We start from the raw sequence: 19,346 nt of genomic DNA on the forward strand, positions 1-19,346 counted from the left end.
GGAGGCAGAGTTGGGCACTGTGCGAACAGGGCTGGGGCATGCCTCCGCAGGGTAGGCCTGCCTACCTCCTGGAGGGACTCAGCCTCCAGAATCCCTGCTCTGGGGCTTCCCTCCTGCACGGCCCGGGGCCACAATGGGAGACATTTGGAGTTGCTTCCAGTTCAGGTGAAATCCTCACTCACTTTTTAAATTTTGCCGGGCTCACCTCGCTTGCCCATCATATCCCAGGTACCTGCTTAGCCCAGAGTTGTGGCCACGACAGCTTCACCCTCAAGGTGGCTGGGAGATATCAGAGACCATACCAGTGGCAGAGAGGCCTCGCCTCCAGGCCCTTGGCCGCTTTGACCCACTTATCTTTGTGCCTGTTGGCTGGGCCGAGCCCTGAAAAAGGCCCCTTCTGTTTCTAAGGGCAGCAACAATGCCTCGGGTGTTCCTAGAGCTCCTGTCCTCCAAAGGGTTCAGCCCCTTTCTGCTGCCCAACTGTCCTTACGACTGTCTGGGCCGGGAGGGGCTAACGCTCTTTCCCTTCCATCTCAGAGGGTGAAGATGAAGTCTGAGGTGGGGATGGACATTTCTCACGGTACACTGTGAGTCATAGGACAGCTGGGACACGGGTCCAAGGCTCTGGCATTTTCCAAGCTTTTGGCTGCAAAAGTGCCTGCTGCCTAGAAGTATCCTAGGTCAAGAGTGCAGGTGTGTCCTAGAGTTTGTATTGTTTTATCCAGGCTGCTTTGCTCTGTCCCAGGTGAGGTCCTCTAAGGGGATTCCCCCACTGGCTGAAGATGAGGCCACTCCTCCTCCTGTGCCTTGGTGAGTGTCCCTTCCCATCCTCCAGGCCCTGTTATAGCGCAGGGAGGTGACTGCCATGGGTAGGAAGTTAGTGTACCAAAGTGTGAGCATCATCTGTCACCCTGTAGTCCTTCAGTTTGGAACACTTGTCTACTGGGGCACCCATGGGGGGTTGCCTGGCTTCTTTGAGTCTTTGGGAAAGATTATTCTCTGCCCCTCTTGAGAGGCTCCCAAGTGTCTTCTTATTCCTACCGAGGGTGTCTCGTGGTTCCCAGGAGAGACCTGCACAGCTAATTCCCCAGCCTTTTACTCTCTGGCTGGTTCCAGAGCCATCATAGCTTGATTATACAGCGGATTGTAGCCGGGCAGTCCCAGACTGTGACTGGGTCCCCTTTGCAGATAAAGGACCAGAAAGAATGCAGGTATCTCCCAGTGTGGCACAAATGGTGAGCAGTTGGTCCTGCTCTGGCTGCTGACAGGGGCCAGGCTGCAAGTGAAGGAGTTGAAGAGTGTGTCCTGGTGGCCGAGCATGTGCCTGCGACTTGACTCTAAAAGCCACATATGGATGCCACATTTCAAGATCATCCAGGGTTTCTGGTTGCCAGCATTTCTCCTCCTTTCCTTGCTAAGTTATGGGTTACAGAACACGAAATCAGCTTTTTAACCTAACGGCATCGGGATTCCAATCCTTAGGCCCACCACCGAGTGGGAGCACCCGTGAGGGAAAGGGTCTAGTCTTGTTGACTTTTGCTCCCCTGGGGGAATACTGGGGTGGCCTGGCCTCCTCTCTGTAGGTAATTTCCAAGCACCCCTGTGATTTCAGTCTGGCCCAGCTTCCTATGTGCCCAACAAGCCTGCTCCCGTGGGGCCTGCTATCCGCCTGTTGGGGACCTGCTCATTGGGAGGACCCGGTTTCTCCGAGCTTCATCCACCTGTGGATTGACCAAGCCTGAGACCTACTGCACCCAGTATGGCGAGGTAGGCCCCCACCAGTGCGGCCTCCAAGACCGGAGAAGACGAGGTGGGGTGGGGTTGGGTGAGGCTGCCATTTGCTCCCAGAATGCCTAGAGTGTATTTGGGATGGCCGCAGCCCCATGAGCTGTGGACAGTGCAAGAAAAGCCTAAGGCCAGATCTCTGCCTCTGAAGACTTTTCTCCTTCACTGGGCAAGAGAAGACGTACTCAGAATTAGCTGACTGGCTCTCTTCTCCATTCTGCTTGATAAAGCTGGAGTCTGTCCTCAGTCTTTGGGCATGGGGAGGCCAGTTTTTCAAGTCTTGGGAATGGAATCAGATGAATATTGATCCTTTAGAATGGGGGGTCTAACGCATTGTCTGGGGTAGGCGAAGTCAAGGCTGATGGAGCACAGGTGGTGGGATGTGTGCACTGGGTTGTGTTCCTGCCACGGGATGAACTGAGTTAGTTGTGCCCAGGTCACTCGTTTGCCACCGTCTCTCTGGCCGGTGTTGGGATATGAGTGTGGACAGAGCTAACGGGAGAATCTATGCTCATAGGCTGGAGTTTACCTTCTATGTTTTGCAAGTGCCGTGCATGAAGAGCCAACTTACCTACCCCTCAGCCCCAGTGGTCCCCTCAGACAAAGCGGGAACCACACAAACTGCTCTTAGAAGATCTAAATCAGCGAGATAGGCCAAGAAGTGATGAGGCCAGCAAGGGGGTTCAGCAACTCAGCTGATCAGTAAGAAAACAAACTGAACAATCCAGAAACTCAGACACACTGACCTATGTCAATTAACATTCCCTGTTTAGGCACTTGAGTTTTTCAAAGAGCTGTTGTGCTTTTTCTTCTACATGCTTCTGGACCTTTGTTGGCTTTCTTTTCTTTTCTCTTCAGTGAGGTAGGTCATTCTTGGTGCCCCGTATTTACCAAAGTTGAAATCACCTAGTGTTTTCTTGTTTCCTGGTTGCATGTCTCATTTGGCCATTTTTTCTACCCTGAAACCAAAGGTTTGGACAAAGGAATGTATGAGGGAGTAGTTTTCACTGAGTCTCTAGTCTCTTCAGAAAAAGGAGAAAGAGAGAAATACAGAGAGAAGGCAAGTGAGAGAGATTGTCATAAAGGAGACTTGAATTCTCTGTGATGTCCTCTTTCCAGACTGTCCTTGTCCTTGGGATGATGGAAGTGGCATCTGATACTGCCGCTAGGGCCCTTGCCCTTCAAGTCTCCAGTGTTCTTTTGGTGACCTTTAATGGCAGATGGTACTGGGTAGTGGTTTTGGAGGTGCTGAACAGAGCTGGCTGTAGTTTCTTCATCTCACCCAGTTGGATGTGGGAAAGCCAGTTTGACAGTATTGGGTAAGATGGCCAGCATAAGGCAAGTACTCCCTGTGGGCCCAGATTTCTCCATGAGCATCAGGGGACCTGGCACCATTAGGCTTTCTGGCCAATGGAATGGTTTTAGCTGCCCCCTTCCTACATGCCCTCAAAATCTTGTGCCACTGAGCCATGTCTAAAAATTTTAGGGAGACTTCTGCTGACTTCCTTCCTGGAGCTGCCCTGCCTTCTAGGAGGGAAAGCAGGAAGAAGCACAGAGCCCCTGCCGGACAGCCTCTGTCCCCAAAGCCTTGGGGTTTTGGCTTCACCTTGGCCTGCCCTCTGCCTCTCTCAGATGCCCCAGGGTGCCAACTCCCTTCCCTGCTCTTTTGAGAACAAAAACGGTGCTTGCAAAAGAGAAGTCTAGACTTTTGCAACCCTGGGGATGGATAAATCTCAGCTATTTTGCAGCTGTGAAAGCTGAGATGCATTGGCTTTTTTTCCCCCTTTCTACAAGGGGGAATAAAGCCATGAACCTCTTTTCAAGAGTAGAGGTTACCGCATCTCGAAGACGGTGTGTAGCCCCAGGGCTACCACCACTAACTTGTGGTGTGATCTTGGGCAAGCTGTTAGCCCTAGGACTTAACTTCCTCTTCCATGAGTGAGCGTTAGATGAAAGGGTCTTTAGGTCTGCTCCTGGCCCCAAGTTTCTTTGGGAAGGAGCTGACTGCAGAGAGCCAGCTTCTGTCCCCCTACCTTCCACCTCTCCCTGTTCCATTTCCCCTTTTCTCTCCCTTACCTGCTAACCTCCTAGCGGCTATTGGTTGACAGCAGTGAAGACATACACTAAAGGCACGGAGTCACTTCCAGGGCTCTGCACAGATGTATCCCGAATCCTCACTGGGCACAGTGGTGGCGCTGTGATGAAGATTTGAAATCAATATTTTAACTCTGCTGACTTCCAATTTCAGTTTTAAGTTTAATGTATTCTATTATCAAATGATATGTTTAGCACCTATACTTTATTAGGCACATGTTGTGTGTCCCAGACATCATGCTCAGAGTTTTATAAAAATTATCTCAATTAATTTTCACAGCACTTCATGTGGTGGCACTTGTGACCTCCGTGTGCTGTCGGGAGGGTTTGGGTGTGTGCTGGGGCCCCAAACTTCTGCTGGAAACACACAAGTGTTGAGTTTTCTGAGTAGTTTAGAGATGGGGGTGGGTGGGTACTGGGCAGCCCCAGCTGGAGATGAGGCATGATGCGGAGCTCTATTCCTGGTGTCTACCCCTCTCCCTTCTCCCCCTCACTCCTTTCCTACCAGCTCCTGCCCCCGTATATATATACTTTCCTTAAGTCGAAGCTTCTGGTTAGTGCCTCCGTTCTATTTCCGGGACATGGCGAGCCCTGAGCCAAGCATAACCTCACCCAGCACCTGCTGCCTGCTTCACTGATGTAGCGTGAATGCAAGTGCCTTAGAGATTTATGGCTCTTGGACATTCAGCACTGTGCATTCCCCTGCTCTCAACCCCGGGAGGACTCAGTGGGATGGAGTTACAGGAGTGTGGGGACTCCTTCCAGTTCCAAAATTGTCTCTCCCAGCTCCCGATCTCAGAGTGTGGCTCCTTTTTTGTGGGCCAGTCTTTGTGTGTTGGCATGCTACGTCCTCTGCCTAATTTGATCTCAGTGGCTAAATCCTATCAGCCTCAAGGGCTTGCTTCTGTGGTTTTGGGGTCCATATTGCAACCCTTACAATGGATATCGGACTTGGCCAACTGAGTCTTTGGGTACCCCACCCTCAACTTTGCCCTTCCTAGGCCTGTCTGCCTTGACTGCCCTCTAACTATCCAAGCTTGGGCCCAGGCTGTTCTTTACCAAAATGGCCCCGTCTCCTTGGTGTCCTTCCTTTAGTCCCTAACTAACCCCCAGGTAGACTCACTGTTCCCTAAAGCTCAAGGCATTTCCGTGTTGCCCCCTTATCCTTATTCCCTTCTGTGCTTTCCCCAAACATCAGTTCCTCATTTGAAAAATGAGAGTACCAACAGCACCTAGTCCCAGGAGTCATTGTGAGGACTGTATAAGGGAATGAGCAAAGTGACCATGGGGCTAGTGTCTACAAGACACTGAAAGTTCCATCCCCTCTTCCCTTACACACTTGCCTCCTAGCATCTGTGTCTATGTGCAGAGGCTGCCCCATCTGTGAATCATACTCCTGAGCATTTCTTCCCTGATTAGGACACACACTCGCACACTTGTCGAAATCAACCCATCCTTGGACCAGCCCACTCTGCTTCCAAGGTGGCCATTGCCAGTCTGGTCTGCAGTGGACTGTTGGGGAATCCAGAGGGAATCATGGTTAGCAAAGTCGCCCTGCCTGGGGATGGGGACTGTCTGGTTCTGATCCTGGCTCTGACACTTAGATTAAGGATGTGACCTTGCCAGCTCATGGGTTCTCTCTAGACCACCATATCTCCATTTATGAAATGACGGAATTGGGTTAGTTGGCCTTTGTGTTTGCTCAGCTCTCGCATCTCTGGCTGCTTCACAGCGATGGCTGGGCTGTGTGTGACCCCGTGGGTTCATCATGGTCTCTCTCAGGCAGGTACTGGCAGGGGCTGAGCTGTACCCTTCGGTCATCTCTGGGTTGGTTCGGGCTTCCCAGGAACCAGTGCATTTTGCCCGGAAGCTTTCCAGCCCTGATTTCTGTTTCTGACACTGTCTCTTCCAATGTTGTGTCTGCTCCCCCTAAATGCTTTATTTATCTCCCACTCCCTCCCTTTCTGGGTGAAAACTTAATTACCCAGCTGCCTTAATAACAGTTTAACACAGTGCATTCCTCAGGTTAATTAGCTGTGTAAACCAAACAGCTGTCATTTTTATCTCTTGGAAACAAGCTGAGGAGCAGTAGCCAGTTGACATCCCCTCCACCCCAACACACACACACACACACACACACTTGCATGTAAGTGCACCCACATCCACATGCACACACCCCAGTGAGCACTGCCTTTCTTGGCTTGACAACTGTCTGTTTTCTGGATGTTTGCATGGCTAATATGTAGGCAGAGGATGTATTCATATAGATCCTGAGCTCCTTATCCTCTGCCCACAGAGTACTTCGAGACTGCCTCTGACCAAAATGTCTGCCCTCCCATTTCCCAGAAGTTCTCAGCAGTTCTGAAACTTCCAAAGCTCCTACCATTGGGGATTCACTCTGTTGGGTGAAGCATTGTTGCATTCCCTATTTGAATACAAGCACTCTTGGGAAAGGTACCATATCAATCTATCATCAACCGTTATATCTTAGCAAGGGTTTGCTTAGCAGGAAATTAGCTGTGGCTTTTGTAAAGCGTTCCAAGAAAGTAAAAGCCAGGATGGTTAAGTTTTGAGGGATAGAAGGATGTGGATAGGGACACTGAGGGAAAGTGCTGCCATCAGAAGGAAGCAAAAAAGCTTGGGTTGGTGGCATGTGAGATTCTTGGGTCCTGGTGGTTATGGGCTGGGGAGTATGGTTCATGGGGCTAGAAGGACAGAAGAGAGGGGAAGGATGGAGTGGGAAGGCCGGGACAAACCCGAGTGATCTCAGGCCTTGCTGGCCTCGTCTCTCACCCCATTGGGGTCCAGGTCCCTAGAAGTCTCTGGGCAACATTTAGCAGACCTGCTTTGCTTCTTTGTCGTCAGGGGCTGTAGGAACCATGGTCACTGGCAGAGACTGCAGAGGTCCAGGGAAGCAAAGCAGTTCTCTGCACTCCGGTCTGGGGGAATATCTGTTTCTAGAGAGGTCCAGGCTGGGGCTAAAGCTGTCCTTCCCCGGGAAGTAAGGAGGGAGTATCCTGACAACCAACCCTGGCCCTGACCAGTGGCTGCCAAGTGACCATTTGAATTAGAACTGAGCTAGAAGGTTTAGAAGGTTTAGAGGCAGACACCCTGAGACAGAAATCCCTGCTTTATCTCTTCCCGACTTTATGGGCTCGGACACATTTCTTAACTTCTCTAAGACTTGCTTTCCTATGTGTCAATGAGTATACCCACCATTTAGTGTAACATACTGACCTCAGAGATTTTGGAAGGGTGAAATGAGATAATGTATGTGTAGTGCTCAGGAGAGAGCCTGGTGCAGTGTAATTTCTGGGTGTGTGGTACACATCATCTCTAATCAGCTGCAGAAAGTCAGCCTACTGAGCTTCGTTTGGATGGTGATAGAGCGGTGTTGAGTTAAGGCTTTGGTGAAGGTGTTACTTCATGACAAGAGAGAAGATGAAGTTGAAAGTGCCTGACAGTACTGGGGGTGGGGACTGTCTGGTTCCCAGCACCACAGCAGAACCGGACTTTTGACCTTGACCCGCAACATATGCTGACCGAGAGCAGTGGAGGCTTGCGGATCCCAGTGGGGTCTGAAGGAGGCCTTGCTGACCGACGGCCTTAAAGGGCTCCTTCTTCTCACTTCGCTGAGAGGAGTATTTCTACAGTAGAGCATCTGGCTAGCGTCTTATTTTTTGTTTTTCTTCCCTTCCTTCCTTTGCATTCTTATTTGGAGTGTTTTAAACTTCTGGGCAGATAAGCTGGAGTAGGGGAGAATTCTAATAGCACGTTAGAGCAAGAAGGAATTTCATTATCTTTTTCCACGCCTGCATATTACCAACGAGGAAGCTCAAGTGGAGAGAATGGCTTTTCTTGCAGGCAGCTGGATTTTTTTTTTTTTTTTTTTTGTCCTGGCTTCCTTTCTTTGAGCGCTGGCTGGCAGCCATGACCCTGATGCTATCTCCTTAGATAGACACAGGCAGCCTCTGGCTCGCTCATGGGAGGGAGCTGGGCCATGACAACCAGAGACTGTTCTCCTATTTCCCCCTCGAATCAGCTCCATGTTCTACAAAGGCACAGAGCTTCGATTTGCGTTTACCTTCCCTTTTCCACCTATTTCCACTGCGCTTCAGGCTCCTGCTTCCCTCCTTTGCCCTCCCCCTAGCTCTCTGGGAGGGTTTGTCTTCCGGCCAGACTGCTGAGCTTCTAGAAAGCTCCAGGATAAGGGAAGAGGCCCAGCCTTTCCAGATGGAGAGCAAGTAGGAGCCAAACTGGCTGGAGGCCTGACAGGCTGAATTGATAATAATGCCTTGTCTCTGAGGTAGCGCAGCCAGGAGAACGTTGGCCAGTTGACCCCAGGGAGGGGGGCTGCTGCAGCTGAGAGCTTCCACCTCCGGGAGTGATGGAGGCACGTAGCACCCATGAGGGGAAGAGCCTCGTGTTGAGAATCGCACACACACATTTAGACACATATTCAGAGGGGCATGCAAGAATAAATAGAAAGAGAAACTGAGGCCCACGGGGAAAGAGGAAGTTAGCAGCTTGTCATCACGTGGGCTTCTGCCGTAAGCGGCTCTATTTCAGGTCTCCATCCAGCTAGCTGGTTGACAAGCAGAGCTACTTAAAATACCTGTCCCGAGCCTGTTGGCTTAGCTTGTCTCCAAGGATTGCAATAAATCCCTCCTTTAGCTATGTTTCTATGATAAGCAGCACGTAGGTTTTAAGCCCATGAGGGCATCTGATCTTCCTTCAGTGCCCTGCACACGTGGAAGGAAGGTGGGGTGAGCATGGGGCACCCCCTGGGCTCATTGGGTGGCCTGGGCCAGCAGGCAGGGTAAAAAGCCCATACTGAACACCCTGGACATTTTTTAGTTTGTTTTCTTTTATAGACATGTCTATTTTCCTGAATATTAAAGCAAATATATTTTTTAAAGATTTTATTTATTTATTCATGGGAGATCGAGAGAGAGGTAGAGACATAGAGGGGGAAGCAGGCTCCCTGCAGGGAGCCGGATGCGGGAGTCCATCCCAGGACCCCAGGATCACGACCTGAGCCGAAGGCAGACGCTCAACCACTGAGCCACCCATGTACCCCTAAAGCAAATATATATCCAAGGCACAAAAGGTTAAAATGATTAAAGCATAACAAATAAGGGAAGACGTTCCCTGTCATCCTATTACCCAGACATACTAGCTTAAGCTGCATGTGGTTGTCGTTTTTGTAGGTCAGGTTGACTGGATATCAGCAATTTTATACGGTTCCACCTAATTTATTGGATATTTCCTTCCAAACACTTTCTATTCCTTGAAATATATATATTTGAGATCATGACATAGATACGTTCATGCCCAACGTTTGTTCTCCTATAAAACCTTACAGTGTCCACACCCCACCCCCCAAGTAATTAAAAACCTTCTGTGAGCAGTCTTTTTAATAGTTACATAATATTTCATCCTTTGGGACCATCAAGGTCATTTCCAGTTCCAGGTTGAGCTGTTCTAGCTCCTGTGCTCCAGGCCCGAGGAAAGAAAGAGCCTTGTTTCTGGCGTTCTGTTGGCCAGGGAACAGGCCGGGATCAGGTCCCAGCAGCGCTGGGGAGAGAGCTCTGGTGACAGGCGGCCGGAAGGCAGCTGGCCCTTGTCTCTCTGCGGGACATGTGCTGAGTGCAGACAGAGGATGGGAGTGGAAAAGTTTGCCCCCACGAGGCTGCGCAGAGTGGGGAGAGGGCACGCTGATTGCCAGGGACCAAAATAGGATCCTGGAGGAGAGTCAGATTCCAGCAAAAGGCTTCTCTTGCCCAGAAAGGATTATTTTAAGTGCTCAGGTATTTATTTCAGCCACTGACACATCTACAGTTTCTGTGTTAACTGAGCTGGGTCAGCCTGAGGAGCCAGCTTGCTTCCCAAAGTGCTTTTTCCACCTTAGGCTCCCCCATGGTCAGCTGCAGGGTCAGGCCAAGCCCTTTGAGTGAGACAGAGGCTGTCACCCTTTATCATGTTTCCTGTGATGTCAGTGCACCCACCTGGCCTCCTAGCAGAAGCAAGAGGGAGGGAGAGAGAAGGAGAGAGGGGGAGAGGAGGAGGGGGGAGGTGGAGGAGGTGAGGGACCCTCTCTCTGGGGTTGGTGCTGGTGTTGACATTGACATTGGCTCTCAGTCACTAGTAGAAAAGTCATGAGCCTTTCTGAGCCTCATCTTTCACATATATAAAATGGGACTAATAGTCTTTACCACATAGGGCTGTTGTGAGGCTTAAATAGGTTTTCGTATTCAAACTCCTAGTACAGTACCTGGCCCATGGTGGGCTCTCTGTCACATAATATTGCTGTTTTATTGCCTCCCTTCCCATTCCTCCTTTTGAACTGCCTGACTGCAGGAAGGGAATTAAAATGTTAGCACTGAGGGACGCCTGGGTGGCTCAGTGGTTGAGCGTCTGCCTTCGGCTCAGGTTGTGATCCCGGGGTCCTGGGATCGAGTTCCGCCTCAGGTTCCCTGCAGGAGTCTGCTTCTTCCTCTCCCTCTGCCTATGTCTCTGCATCTCTCTCTGTGTCTCTCATGAATAAGTATATAAAATCTTCAAAAAATGTTATTTTACTTGCACTTATTGAGCATTTACTCTTATTTATTATATTTATTTATTTATTTATTGGGTATTTACTCTTCATTCAATGAGTATTAAGGATCTACTATGTGCGAGGCATTTTTCTAAGCACTGGGAGAAGAGGAAAACAAGCCCTCATGGAGTGTACATATGTGGCTCACAGTAAACAGATAATATAAGCAAATAAATAGACAATAAATGCATGGTATTTTAAGTGGAGACATGTACTATGAAGAAAAATGTGGCAGGGCAAGGAGTAGATGGGGCCGTGACCAGGAGGGAGGCAGGGAGTGCTCCCTACAGGGCTCATGTGCCAGCCCTTGTTTGAACATTAAGTATCAGAAAATTATTGCTTAATAAAGCACTTTTGAGGGATGCCTGGGTGGCTCAGTGGTTGAGCGTCCTGGGGTCCCAGGATCGAGTCCTACATCAGGCTTCCATAGGGAGCCTGTTTCTCCCTCTGCCTATGTCTCTGCCTCTGTCTCTGCACCTCTCATGAATAAGTAAATAAAATCTTAAAGAAAATAAAGCACTTTCAGAGCTGATGAGGAAACTTCCAAGCACCAGGAAGGGTGACAAGTCTCTTATTTTAGAGGTGAGAGCTGGAAGGTTGGGTGGGAAGAAGAGGCTCTGAGAGTCAGGACTCCTGGCTCCCCTCTGCTTCTGCACTGCCCCAAGCTTTGTCAGCTGTGGAGTGGGAAGATGGGTGTTGGGCGAGGAGTTTCTATGACCCCAGGCGATGGCCCAATCCCTTCAGGACTGACCCGCAGATTAATCAGTTCTGCAGATGCTATCCGTTCTAAGACATCAGCTTATCACCTTCCCTGGACAGGGCAGAGGTTCAGGAGCTAGAAGGCCTGGGAGAAGCCAAAGCTTGGTTCTGGTGAGTGGAGGCCTCAGGGTAAAGCAGAGGCAGGGGGTGTTTGGACAGTTGCCCCCACCCTGAAGGAGCAGCAGACCAGTGAGGCTCTTGTCCAAATTGTGCCTCTACTCGTGGGTGAATGTGGAGCCCTCCGAACAGTGTTCTTTACGCTGGGCACAAGGTCTGGTACCATGGTTACTCAGAGAAAACAGAATTTATTTGTGTTGCATGGGGGAGCTGGGGCAAGGTCATGCCGTCTTTGTGGTGTGTGTGTGTGTGTGTGTGTGTGTGTGTGCACATAAACTAAGAGAACAAAGGCCATGTCCTCTGGCCCTGTTCTTTTGCTTGGTGATCTCTGCCTGCTGTGGAGCCCATGGGGTTTGGTTCTGTCTCTTGTCTCACCCCAGGGCATGGTCAGGCCAGGGAAGGTGTGGTTTTGAGGGGAGCCCCTCAGTGAGGCTGTTTCCTTCTGGCTGCCCACTTTGGCCTCCATCTTCATATCTTCATGCAAGGCCACTTACTTTCAGCCCCAGGGCTGCAGCTTTCCCTGTCCTATGCATCCCTGCCTTGGGACCACCTAAGTACAACGCTCCATTTGATTGGGGACCCTTGCATTCTCTCTGTGGGTAGGGAATGCCAAACCTGGGAAGGTTCTCAAGTTCCAGATGCCAGTGCCGGAATACCTTTAAGATTATCCAAGCGTTTCTGGAATGTTGGCTGCCCGAGGGCAAGGTCTTCGTTTTGTTCACTACTATAACTTCAGAGCCCAGAGCAGGGTCTTGCACATAGTACACACTATTTGTTGAATGATTGAGTGAATGATTCTATTCCAACCTCCACCCAATCTACAGAGGAGAAAACAGCCTAGAAAATGAGGTACCACAGGTGGGATAGGAACCCCAAATTCTCTTGTCCTTTTTTGCCATGCCCCCTCTCCCTGATGCTCAGAAACTTGGTTTTCCTCCAGAGCTTCCAGGATTAGGTGAGATGACATATAAAACTCCCTAACCTATACCTAGCACATAAACGATACTAAATTAAAGTGAGTTCCTCATCTTTTCTTCTGTTTGCTCTTGATACTCTTTTCAAATTTCTATCTTTTTTAAAAAAAGATTTTATTTATTTATTTCTGATTGATTGATTGATTCATAGTGAGAGCAAACTGGGGGAGGGGTCAAGGGAGAGGCAGAGGGAGAGAGAGAATCCCAAGCAGACTCCACCCTGAGCATGGAGCCTGAATGGGGCTCAATATCACAACCCTGAGGTCACGACCTGAGACAGCACCAAGAGTCCAATGCTTAACTGACTGAGCCACCCAGGCAACCCTCAAGTTTTTCTTTGAGACAGTGCTCTGTACCAACGTTTTTATGCTACTTCACGCCTCTTTCCTGACAATAATAACACCTATTCACTGTCTACTTAGCTGTGTGTTGGGGGGACACAAAAGAATTACATTCAAAGATGACCAATAGCCTTGTTTTAAGAGGCCAATCCTTCCAAGAGTATTAATGAAACCAGTGGATCCCTGGGGGTAGGATTTCCACAGAGATAATGTTCTAGGCTCTCAGGATGCAGGGGGGAAGTCCTCTGTGGACCCCACCCACAAGGCTTTCTCATCTCCCTGTCCCACAGTGGCAGATGAAATGCTGCAAGTGTGACTCTAGGTTGCCTCACAGTTACAACAGTCACCGAGTGGAGAATGTGGTTTCATCTTCGGGCCCTATGCGCTGGTGGCAGTCACAGAATGGTAAGCACTGCCCATCTCCAGGGGTCTAAAGTTGTGTGAGGTCCCAAAGGATGAGGGTGGTTGGAGGGTACCCAGGAACGCTTTTGAGTGTCCCAAGCAGTTCTTATGTGGTGGGACATGCGTGGTTGACAGACCTTCTGCCTCTATATTTGAAGTCTCTCAGACCCTGTAGGTAGAAGAATTGGCTGGAAGTTAAGGAAAGGGTAAAAAGAGTGAGGGATGCCTTTATTTCACCCCACTTGGTTACAATGAGGTCGTTGAAGGAATGAAGCTTGAAGAACAGACAAGTTGAAATCCTTCAGTGTGTTAGGGTCATCAAGAGGTGATGGAAAGGAAATTTGGCCAAGGACAGATAGGATCATGAGTAGGAAATACAAGGAGAAGCATGTTGGTACCATTCCTCTCCAAGAGGGAAATCAGAAGATTGAGGTTAGTGTTTCCCAGACCTAGTAGAGTCTAGAGCCTTCCTCAGGGCAGGAAGGTAAAATTTCTCTGGTCTAATGTTTCTACTTTTTGTCCTTCTAGATGTAAACCCCGTCTCTCTGCAGTTGGACCTGGATAGGAGGTTCCAGCTTCAAGACATCTTGATGGATTTTAAGGTATGCTTCCTGGGGATGGTAGTAGATAGGAGAGGGGACCCTGGGCCATGTGAGCTTGGGCTTATGGGGAGCATAGTGTCCTTGTCTAGCCAGGCTTGGGGTGAGGACACCACATGGTAGGTGGGCTTCACTTCTTCAAGCTGAGACGACACTTACTCTAAGACTATATTGTGGTGACAGCAGAGGCCCACTCCTGGGAGTATGGTGGCACCTCCAGGCCCCTGTCCTGGCCACGCAGTGGTTATATATCCGCTTTCTCTCTGAATCCCTCATCTTCAATCCATCTAATTAATTCAGCTCTGCCAAGTACCAATTCCACTGGGCCTGGTCAATTATTATACATTTGTGTCTTCTTGGTATGTTTCATAATTTTGCTGATGAGACTGAGTTTAACAGACAGCCAACAACTGGCCCATCCTTATGGGCCTTATGAAAGATAGGTTTTTGGAGTAGCCCTCTTGGTGGGCCATGTACTTATTCACTGCTATTGCTTCTCAGAGTACTTTTGGATTCTGCTTTTAGACTAGCCTCCTGAGATACTTCTTTGGGAGGGAATATTTTTGTTCATTTGTCACAGGTCGTTTATTTTTTTTCAGAGGAGATTTGATTTTATTCTTTCTACAGAAATAGTCAAATATTTAAAGAGCAAGCTTGGTTAATAAGATTAGATAATCATGAAGGGTGATGTCATTTTTAGGAGTTAAAATGAGCTGTGAATAAAAAGCAATAGGATCTAATTTCTTCCTTGACTCAGAAAGTTAGCTCTGAGATTTTCTGCTCAAGAAAAGGTCAAAAGTATTTTGAGAAATGGCAGTATCATTTGAATAAATGCCTAGTCTCTAAAGGTGACAACTTTGAAGGGCAACATGCATCTGGATGGATATTGTTAGTCACATTGCTTGTTCATTACTCACTCATTCATTTACTTGATCATTCTTGATACACACATATCGAACACTGGTTGTATGTTAGGTTTGGGGCCAGATGTTATGGATAGAAAGATGAATTGAGCTAAATCATGGTTCTCATACTGCTCTAGTATATGTTGGGAAGACAAAGGACTGACAGTGAGGAGGTATGACAGTGAGGTGCTCTGATGTTGGTAGGAAGTGGTGCTGGGAATACAAAGGAGTGTCCCAATTGGTCTGTCTTTGGGGGGTGAGTCAGAGAATGTGTCTGGGAAAAGGTGAACCTTTGTAAGGCCACTAATTTAAGCCAGACAAAGGGCAAAGTTCATTCTTAACAAAGAGAATCAACCATAAAATGCAAAGGCCTGGAGACAAGAGGCAAGAAGGTATAAAATTGGGGAGAAGGCAATGGAATGCACATATAGGGTCTTGAGGGGAAAATGTGTATACGATGGTGAGAAGGAAGGATATGGAAGGCTATAAGCTGGTGAGAAATGAGTTTACAGATATAACTGGGGAGGAGGGAAGTAGACTAAAGCTTCATCCATTCATCCACCAAATGACTAAGTGCCTCCTGTGTGCTAGATATTGAGGGTTCAACTTGAAAAAGACAGATGGGAGCCTGCCATTTACTAGAGTAGTTCTTAATTAGGGGATATTTGGCAATTTCTGGAGATGTTCTTTGTTGTCACAACTGTGGAGGTGCTAGTGACATCTAGTTTATAGAGGTCAGGGATGCTGCTAACCATTCTACGATGATCAGGACAGCCCACACAAGGAATAACTCAACTCCAAACAGTAACAGAGCCAAAGACTGGAAAACCCTGGTCTAGTGGGAGAGGAATCAAAAGGAGTAAGCCAACAAATAAATGATTGGGAATTGTAGTGACATTTATGAAGGAAACAAAAGGCTAGAATGAGGTAGAGTGGGCAGAGTGTGGGCAGAAGAATGTGTGCTACATAGGTACAAAAGAGTCTCATGAGGAGGTGACATTTAAGCTGAAAACAAAAAATGAGAAGGAACCCACCAGGGGGAAGAACATTCCAGCTGGAAGAAACAATCTGAACGAAGGTTCTGAGGAAGGAAGGAGCATATGATGCAGCTGAGAGCTTGCAAAGATGAAGGTGTATGGGACATGAGATGAGGTGAGAAGACAGGCCCACATATCTCGGGACCTGGGCAGGAGTTTGGACTCATTCAAGAAGAGCAAGGAAGAGGCCTTGAACAGACATGTCTCCCAAGAAGACACACAGATGGCCAGTAGGCAAATGAAAAGATGCTCAACACCATTAATCATCAGAAAAATGCAAATCAAAACTACATTGATACATTGCCTCGTGCTTGTTAGAACGGCTGTGATCCAAAAGACACGATGTACGAGTCGGCGAGGATGTGGAGAAAGAGGAGCCTTTGTGCCCTGTTGGTGGGAATGTCAATTGGTGCAGCCACGAATGGAAGTAATATGGAAGTTCCTCCAAAAACTAAAAACAGAGCTACCCTACGATCTGACAGTTCTACCTGGGTCTATATATCAGAAGGAAATAAAATCATTGTCTCGAGGAGATACCTGTACCCTCATGTTCACAATAGTCCAAGACATGGAAACAAGCTAAGTGTTCATCAGAAGATGAACAGACAAAGAAAATGCAATCTATAGCCATAGATCTGTGCACAATGGGATATTCAGCTCTAAGAAAGAAGGAAGTCTTGGCTTTTGTGACAACATAGGTGGATTTTGAGAGCATTCTGCTACGTGAAAGAAGTCAAAGAAGGAAAAACACCACGTGTTCTCATATGCAGGATCTAAAAAAGCTGAACTCGTGCCATAGAGACTAGAATGGTGCTTGTCAGGGGCTGGGGGCAGGGGCCCAATGGGAAGATGTTGGTCAAAGGGCATGAACTTCCAGCTACAAGATGAGTAAGTTCTAGAAATCTAGTGGACAGCATGGTGACTACGTAACACTGTATTATATACCTGAAAGTGGTTAAGAGTGGAAATCTTAAGTGTTACCACCACACACAGAAAATGGTAATTATGTGAGGGGATGGGCGTGTACCTATTACAATAACACTTCGGCAGTACTTACATGTGTCACATCCCCACACCGCACATCTTAAATGTGTATATATGTCAATACTATCTCAATAAAGCTGGGAAAAATAAAGAACAGTGGGAAGTGATTCTGGGGTTTCTCGCAGAAGAGTGACACAGTCTATGTGCTGGGTGGGGGTGGGTGTCACCAAGGTAAGAGTGAACAACAGACAAACTCAAGTGGCACCTACTGGAGAGTTGAGGGGGATGAGGGTTTGGAGGCTGGGTTTATGAAGCCATGGTTTGAGGCGGTGGTCCAAGCTGGGAGCCATCAGCCTAGGGGCAGCATTGAGAACCCCGAGAGATGGGGGAAACCACCAAGGGAGGAAGGACAGACACAATGTCACGCGGAGAAGTTTGCATTTCATCGTTAGCTAATCCAGATCCATTGAGGGGGCTCGAGCAGGAGTGACAGTCAGGTAGTCATCTAGGAAGGCCTCTCCAGGGGAGTGGGGAGAGAGGTTTGGAGGGCCCGGACACTTGGCTGTGGGAAGTGTAGCGGGATAATTTTCTGGCCTGGCCACCTGGATGGTGGGCTGAGCTAGGAATCCATTCGTCGGGAATGTAGATCACCTTCTCTTGGTCTCCACGGTTCCCCTGGGGAAAATCTGATGGGGCCAGTGTCTATCAGGAGCATTGGACAGGGATGACCTGAGGCCTTGCTCCCTCTCGCGCCCTCACTGTGATTCTCAGGAACCACCTGTGCATCTTGAGCTTTTCTTGGTGGCCCCTTCCCATCAGTCACTCAGGCGGCCGCCCTATCTGTGTCTCTGCAGGGGCCCATGCCCGCTGGGATGCTGATTGAGCGCTCCTCGGACTTCGGCAACACCTGGCAGGTGTACCAGTACCTGGCTGCCGACTGCGCCTCCGCCTTCCCTCGGGTCCGCCAGGGCCAGCCTCAGAGCTGGCAGGATGTTCGGTGCCAGTCCCTGCCCCAGAGGCCTAACGGGCGCCCGGAAGGGGGGAAGGTAGGTAGAGGGGACTCTGAAAAACAGGCACGGGTTGTGTGTGTGAGTTTGTGTGTGTGTGTGTGTGTGTGTGTGTGTGTGAGGTCTCTGACATCACATTGCTCACACAGTTCCCCAACATCTGGAGACCAGATGGCCCCTCGGTGCGCCTTGCTAGCTTTCCTGCTCCCTGGCCACGCTCAGAATATTTGCCACTTGTCCCCTTTGCTACTCAGGGGAAATATTTCAAAAACACATTGGGGGCACCGCATAACCCAACCCTGCCCTCCCCCTTGGCCACCGCCCCTGGCCCGTTGGCACGTCCCCATAGTGGAAAAGGTACAATGCACTTTGCTTCGGTGCAAGGAGCATGAGATGGTTGGTTTAGATTTAAGTAAGCAAATTGCACAAATTTAATTTGAGCTCTGATTTCACCTTGATAGGGTTTAACACAAGAACGAGCTTTCTCAGTTTAATCCCTCCACCTGGTACTTGGGGAAATTCAGGTACAAGCCACAGCTCCGGGTCACCTGACCTTAAACCCTGAGTGAGAAACAGAGAACCTGCCTCTGGAAACAGCTCAGGACTCGCTCCCCCACTCCTCCCACCTGGGGGGAGGCTTCTCACATTTCTTTCGTAACTACCCTTCCCCTCCCCGCCACCGCCACCCAAGGGAGGCCTTGTGCTCTGTCCTCCCCTCTCTGGCTCCTGCTCCCTCAGAGCAGCTCTGCTGGGCCCAGTGCCCTCCCCATGGGCAGTGCCTCTTTCCTTTGCAGGAGCGAGTCCTCCTGGGTTACAGCCGAACCCACATCCGTGTTAACCACGTTCCCTACATGCCAGATTGAAACATGGGACTTCTTCCTGATTCGTGCAGGGCTGTCAGGAAAACTCTGGGATAGGCAGATGAAATCCCATAGAATGAGCTGTTTGGATTCAAAAGGAGAAACACAGTTGAGATGGGGGTTGTCTAGAGGGTGGTGGTGAGCACATCCATGAATCCTTGGGCCCTGGACCTTCTCATTCATCCAAGGTGCTTGGAAAATTACTATCCCCTAAACCCTTGTGTGTACGTTATATATCTCACCACTGGTTTTGACTCAGAAATCAGGAAATTCTTGGGCTATCTGTATTTTCAAGTGGAGAGGAGAGTTGTCTACGCTCACACACACACATTTAGGGCCCAGTGATCATCTCGCTCTCCCAGGGTGGTGGCAGGCCTCACATGCACGGTCACATGGAACCTCAAGGTTCCAGGTAGGGCCTGTGAGCACTGTGACAGATGAAAAGGGAGACTTCCTCTGAGCTTGGGGTACCCCATGTACCTCTACCCCAGGCCTTCCCTTCTTCACCCTCTCTCTGCAGGTTCAGCTTCACATTATGGATTTAGCATCTGGGATCCCAGCCACTCAAAGTCAAAAAATTCGAGGTCAGTGTGGCTCCTCCTCTGGCTTGGGTGGACCTGGGGTGGGGAGCAAAATTTGGAGCCCTGGGACTTGATGTGGTTGGTTGGTTGGAGCTTGAGTCTCAGAAATTCTCGGGTCTCTCATATTCCTGTCCGCCTGGTGGGATGTAATACCCTGCTTATTCCACGGGCAGCGTGGTCGACGAGTCTTTTCTGTCGTGGGAGGGCCGCGGGCTGAGGAGGATGGCCCCTGATATTACCACCCTTATGAAGGCAGGGACGATGGGGTGGATGGGGAGGCCCACACTCTGCGCTCACGTCCTT

At 49.3% G+C, this 19,346-nt stretch overlaps 1 protein-coding gene across 3 annotated transcripts in view; it reads left to right on the forward strand.

Moving 5' to 3' along the window:
- LAMB3 (laminin subunit beta 3) overlaps window positions 1-19,346 on the forward strand; it is a 50,632-nt gene that overhangs the window by 11,753 nt on the left and 19,533 nt on the right. For 2 of the 3 annotated variants that reach the window (XM_077902227.1, XM_077902226.1), the window contains 6 exons: window positions 746-810; window positions 1,613-1,767; window positions 12,959-13,073; window positions 13,599-13,672; window positions 17,450-17,641; window positions 18,983-19,046. In XM_077902227.1, the coding sequence (XP_077758353.1) occupies window positions 783-810; window positions 1,613-1,767; window positions 12,959-13,073; window positions 13,599-13,672; window positions 17,450-17,641; window positions 18,983-19,046 (628 nt within the window). In that variant the 5' untranslated portion in view covers window positions 746-782. Of the gene's footprint in view, window positions 1-725; window positions 811-1,612; window positions 1,768-12,958; window positions 13,074-13,598; window positions 13,673-17,449; window positions 17,642-18,982; window positions 19,047-19,346 lie in introns of all 3 variants that reach the window. The other variant, XM_077902228.1, reaches the window with a different exon arrangement.

Source organism: Canis aureus, chromosome 6, assembly GCF_053574225.1.
Source record: "Canis aureus isolate CA01 chromosome 6, VMU_Caureus_v.1.0, whole genome shotgun sequence".
NCBI lineage: Eukaryota > Metazoa > Chordata > Mammalia > Carnivora > Canidae > Canis > Canis aureus.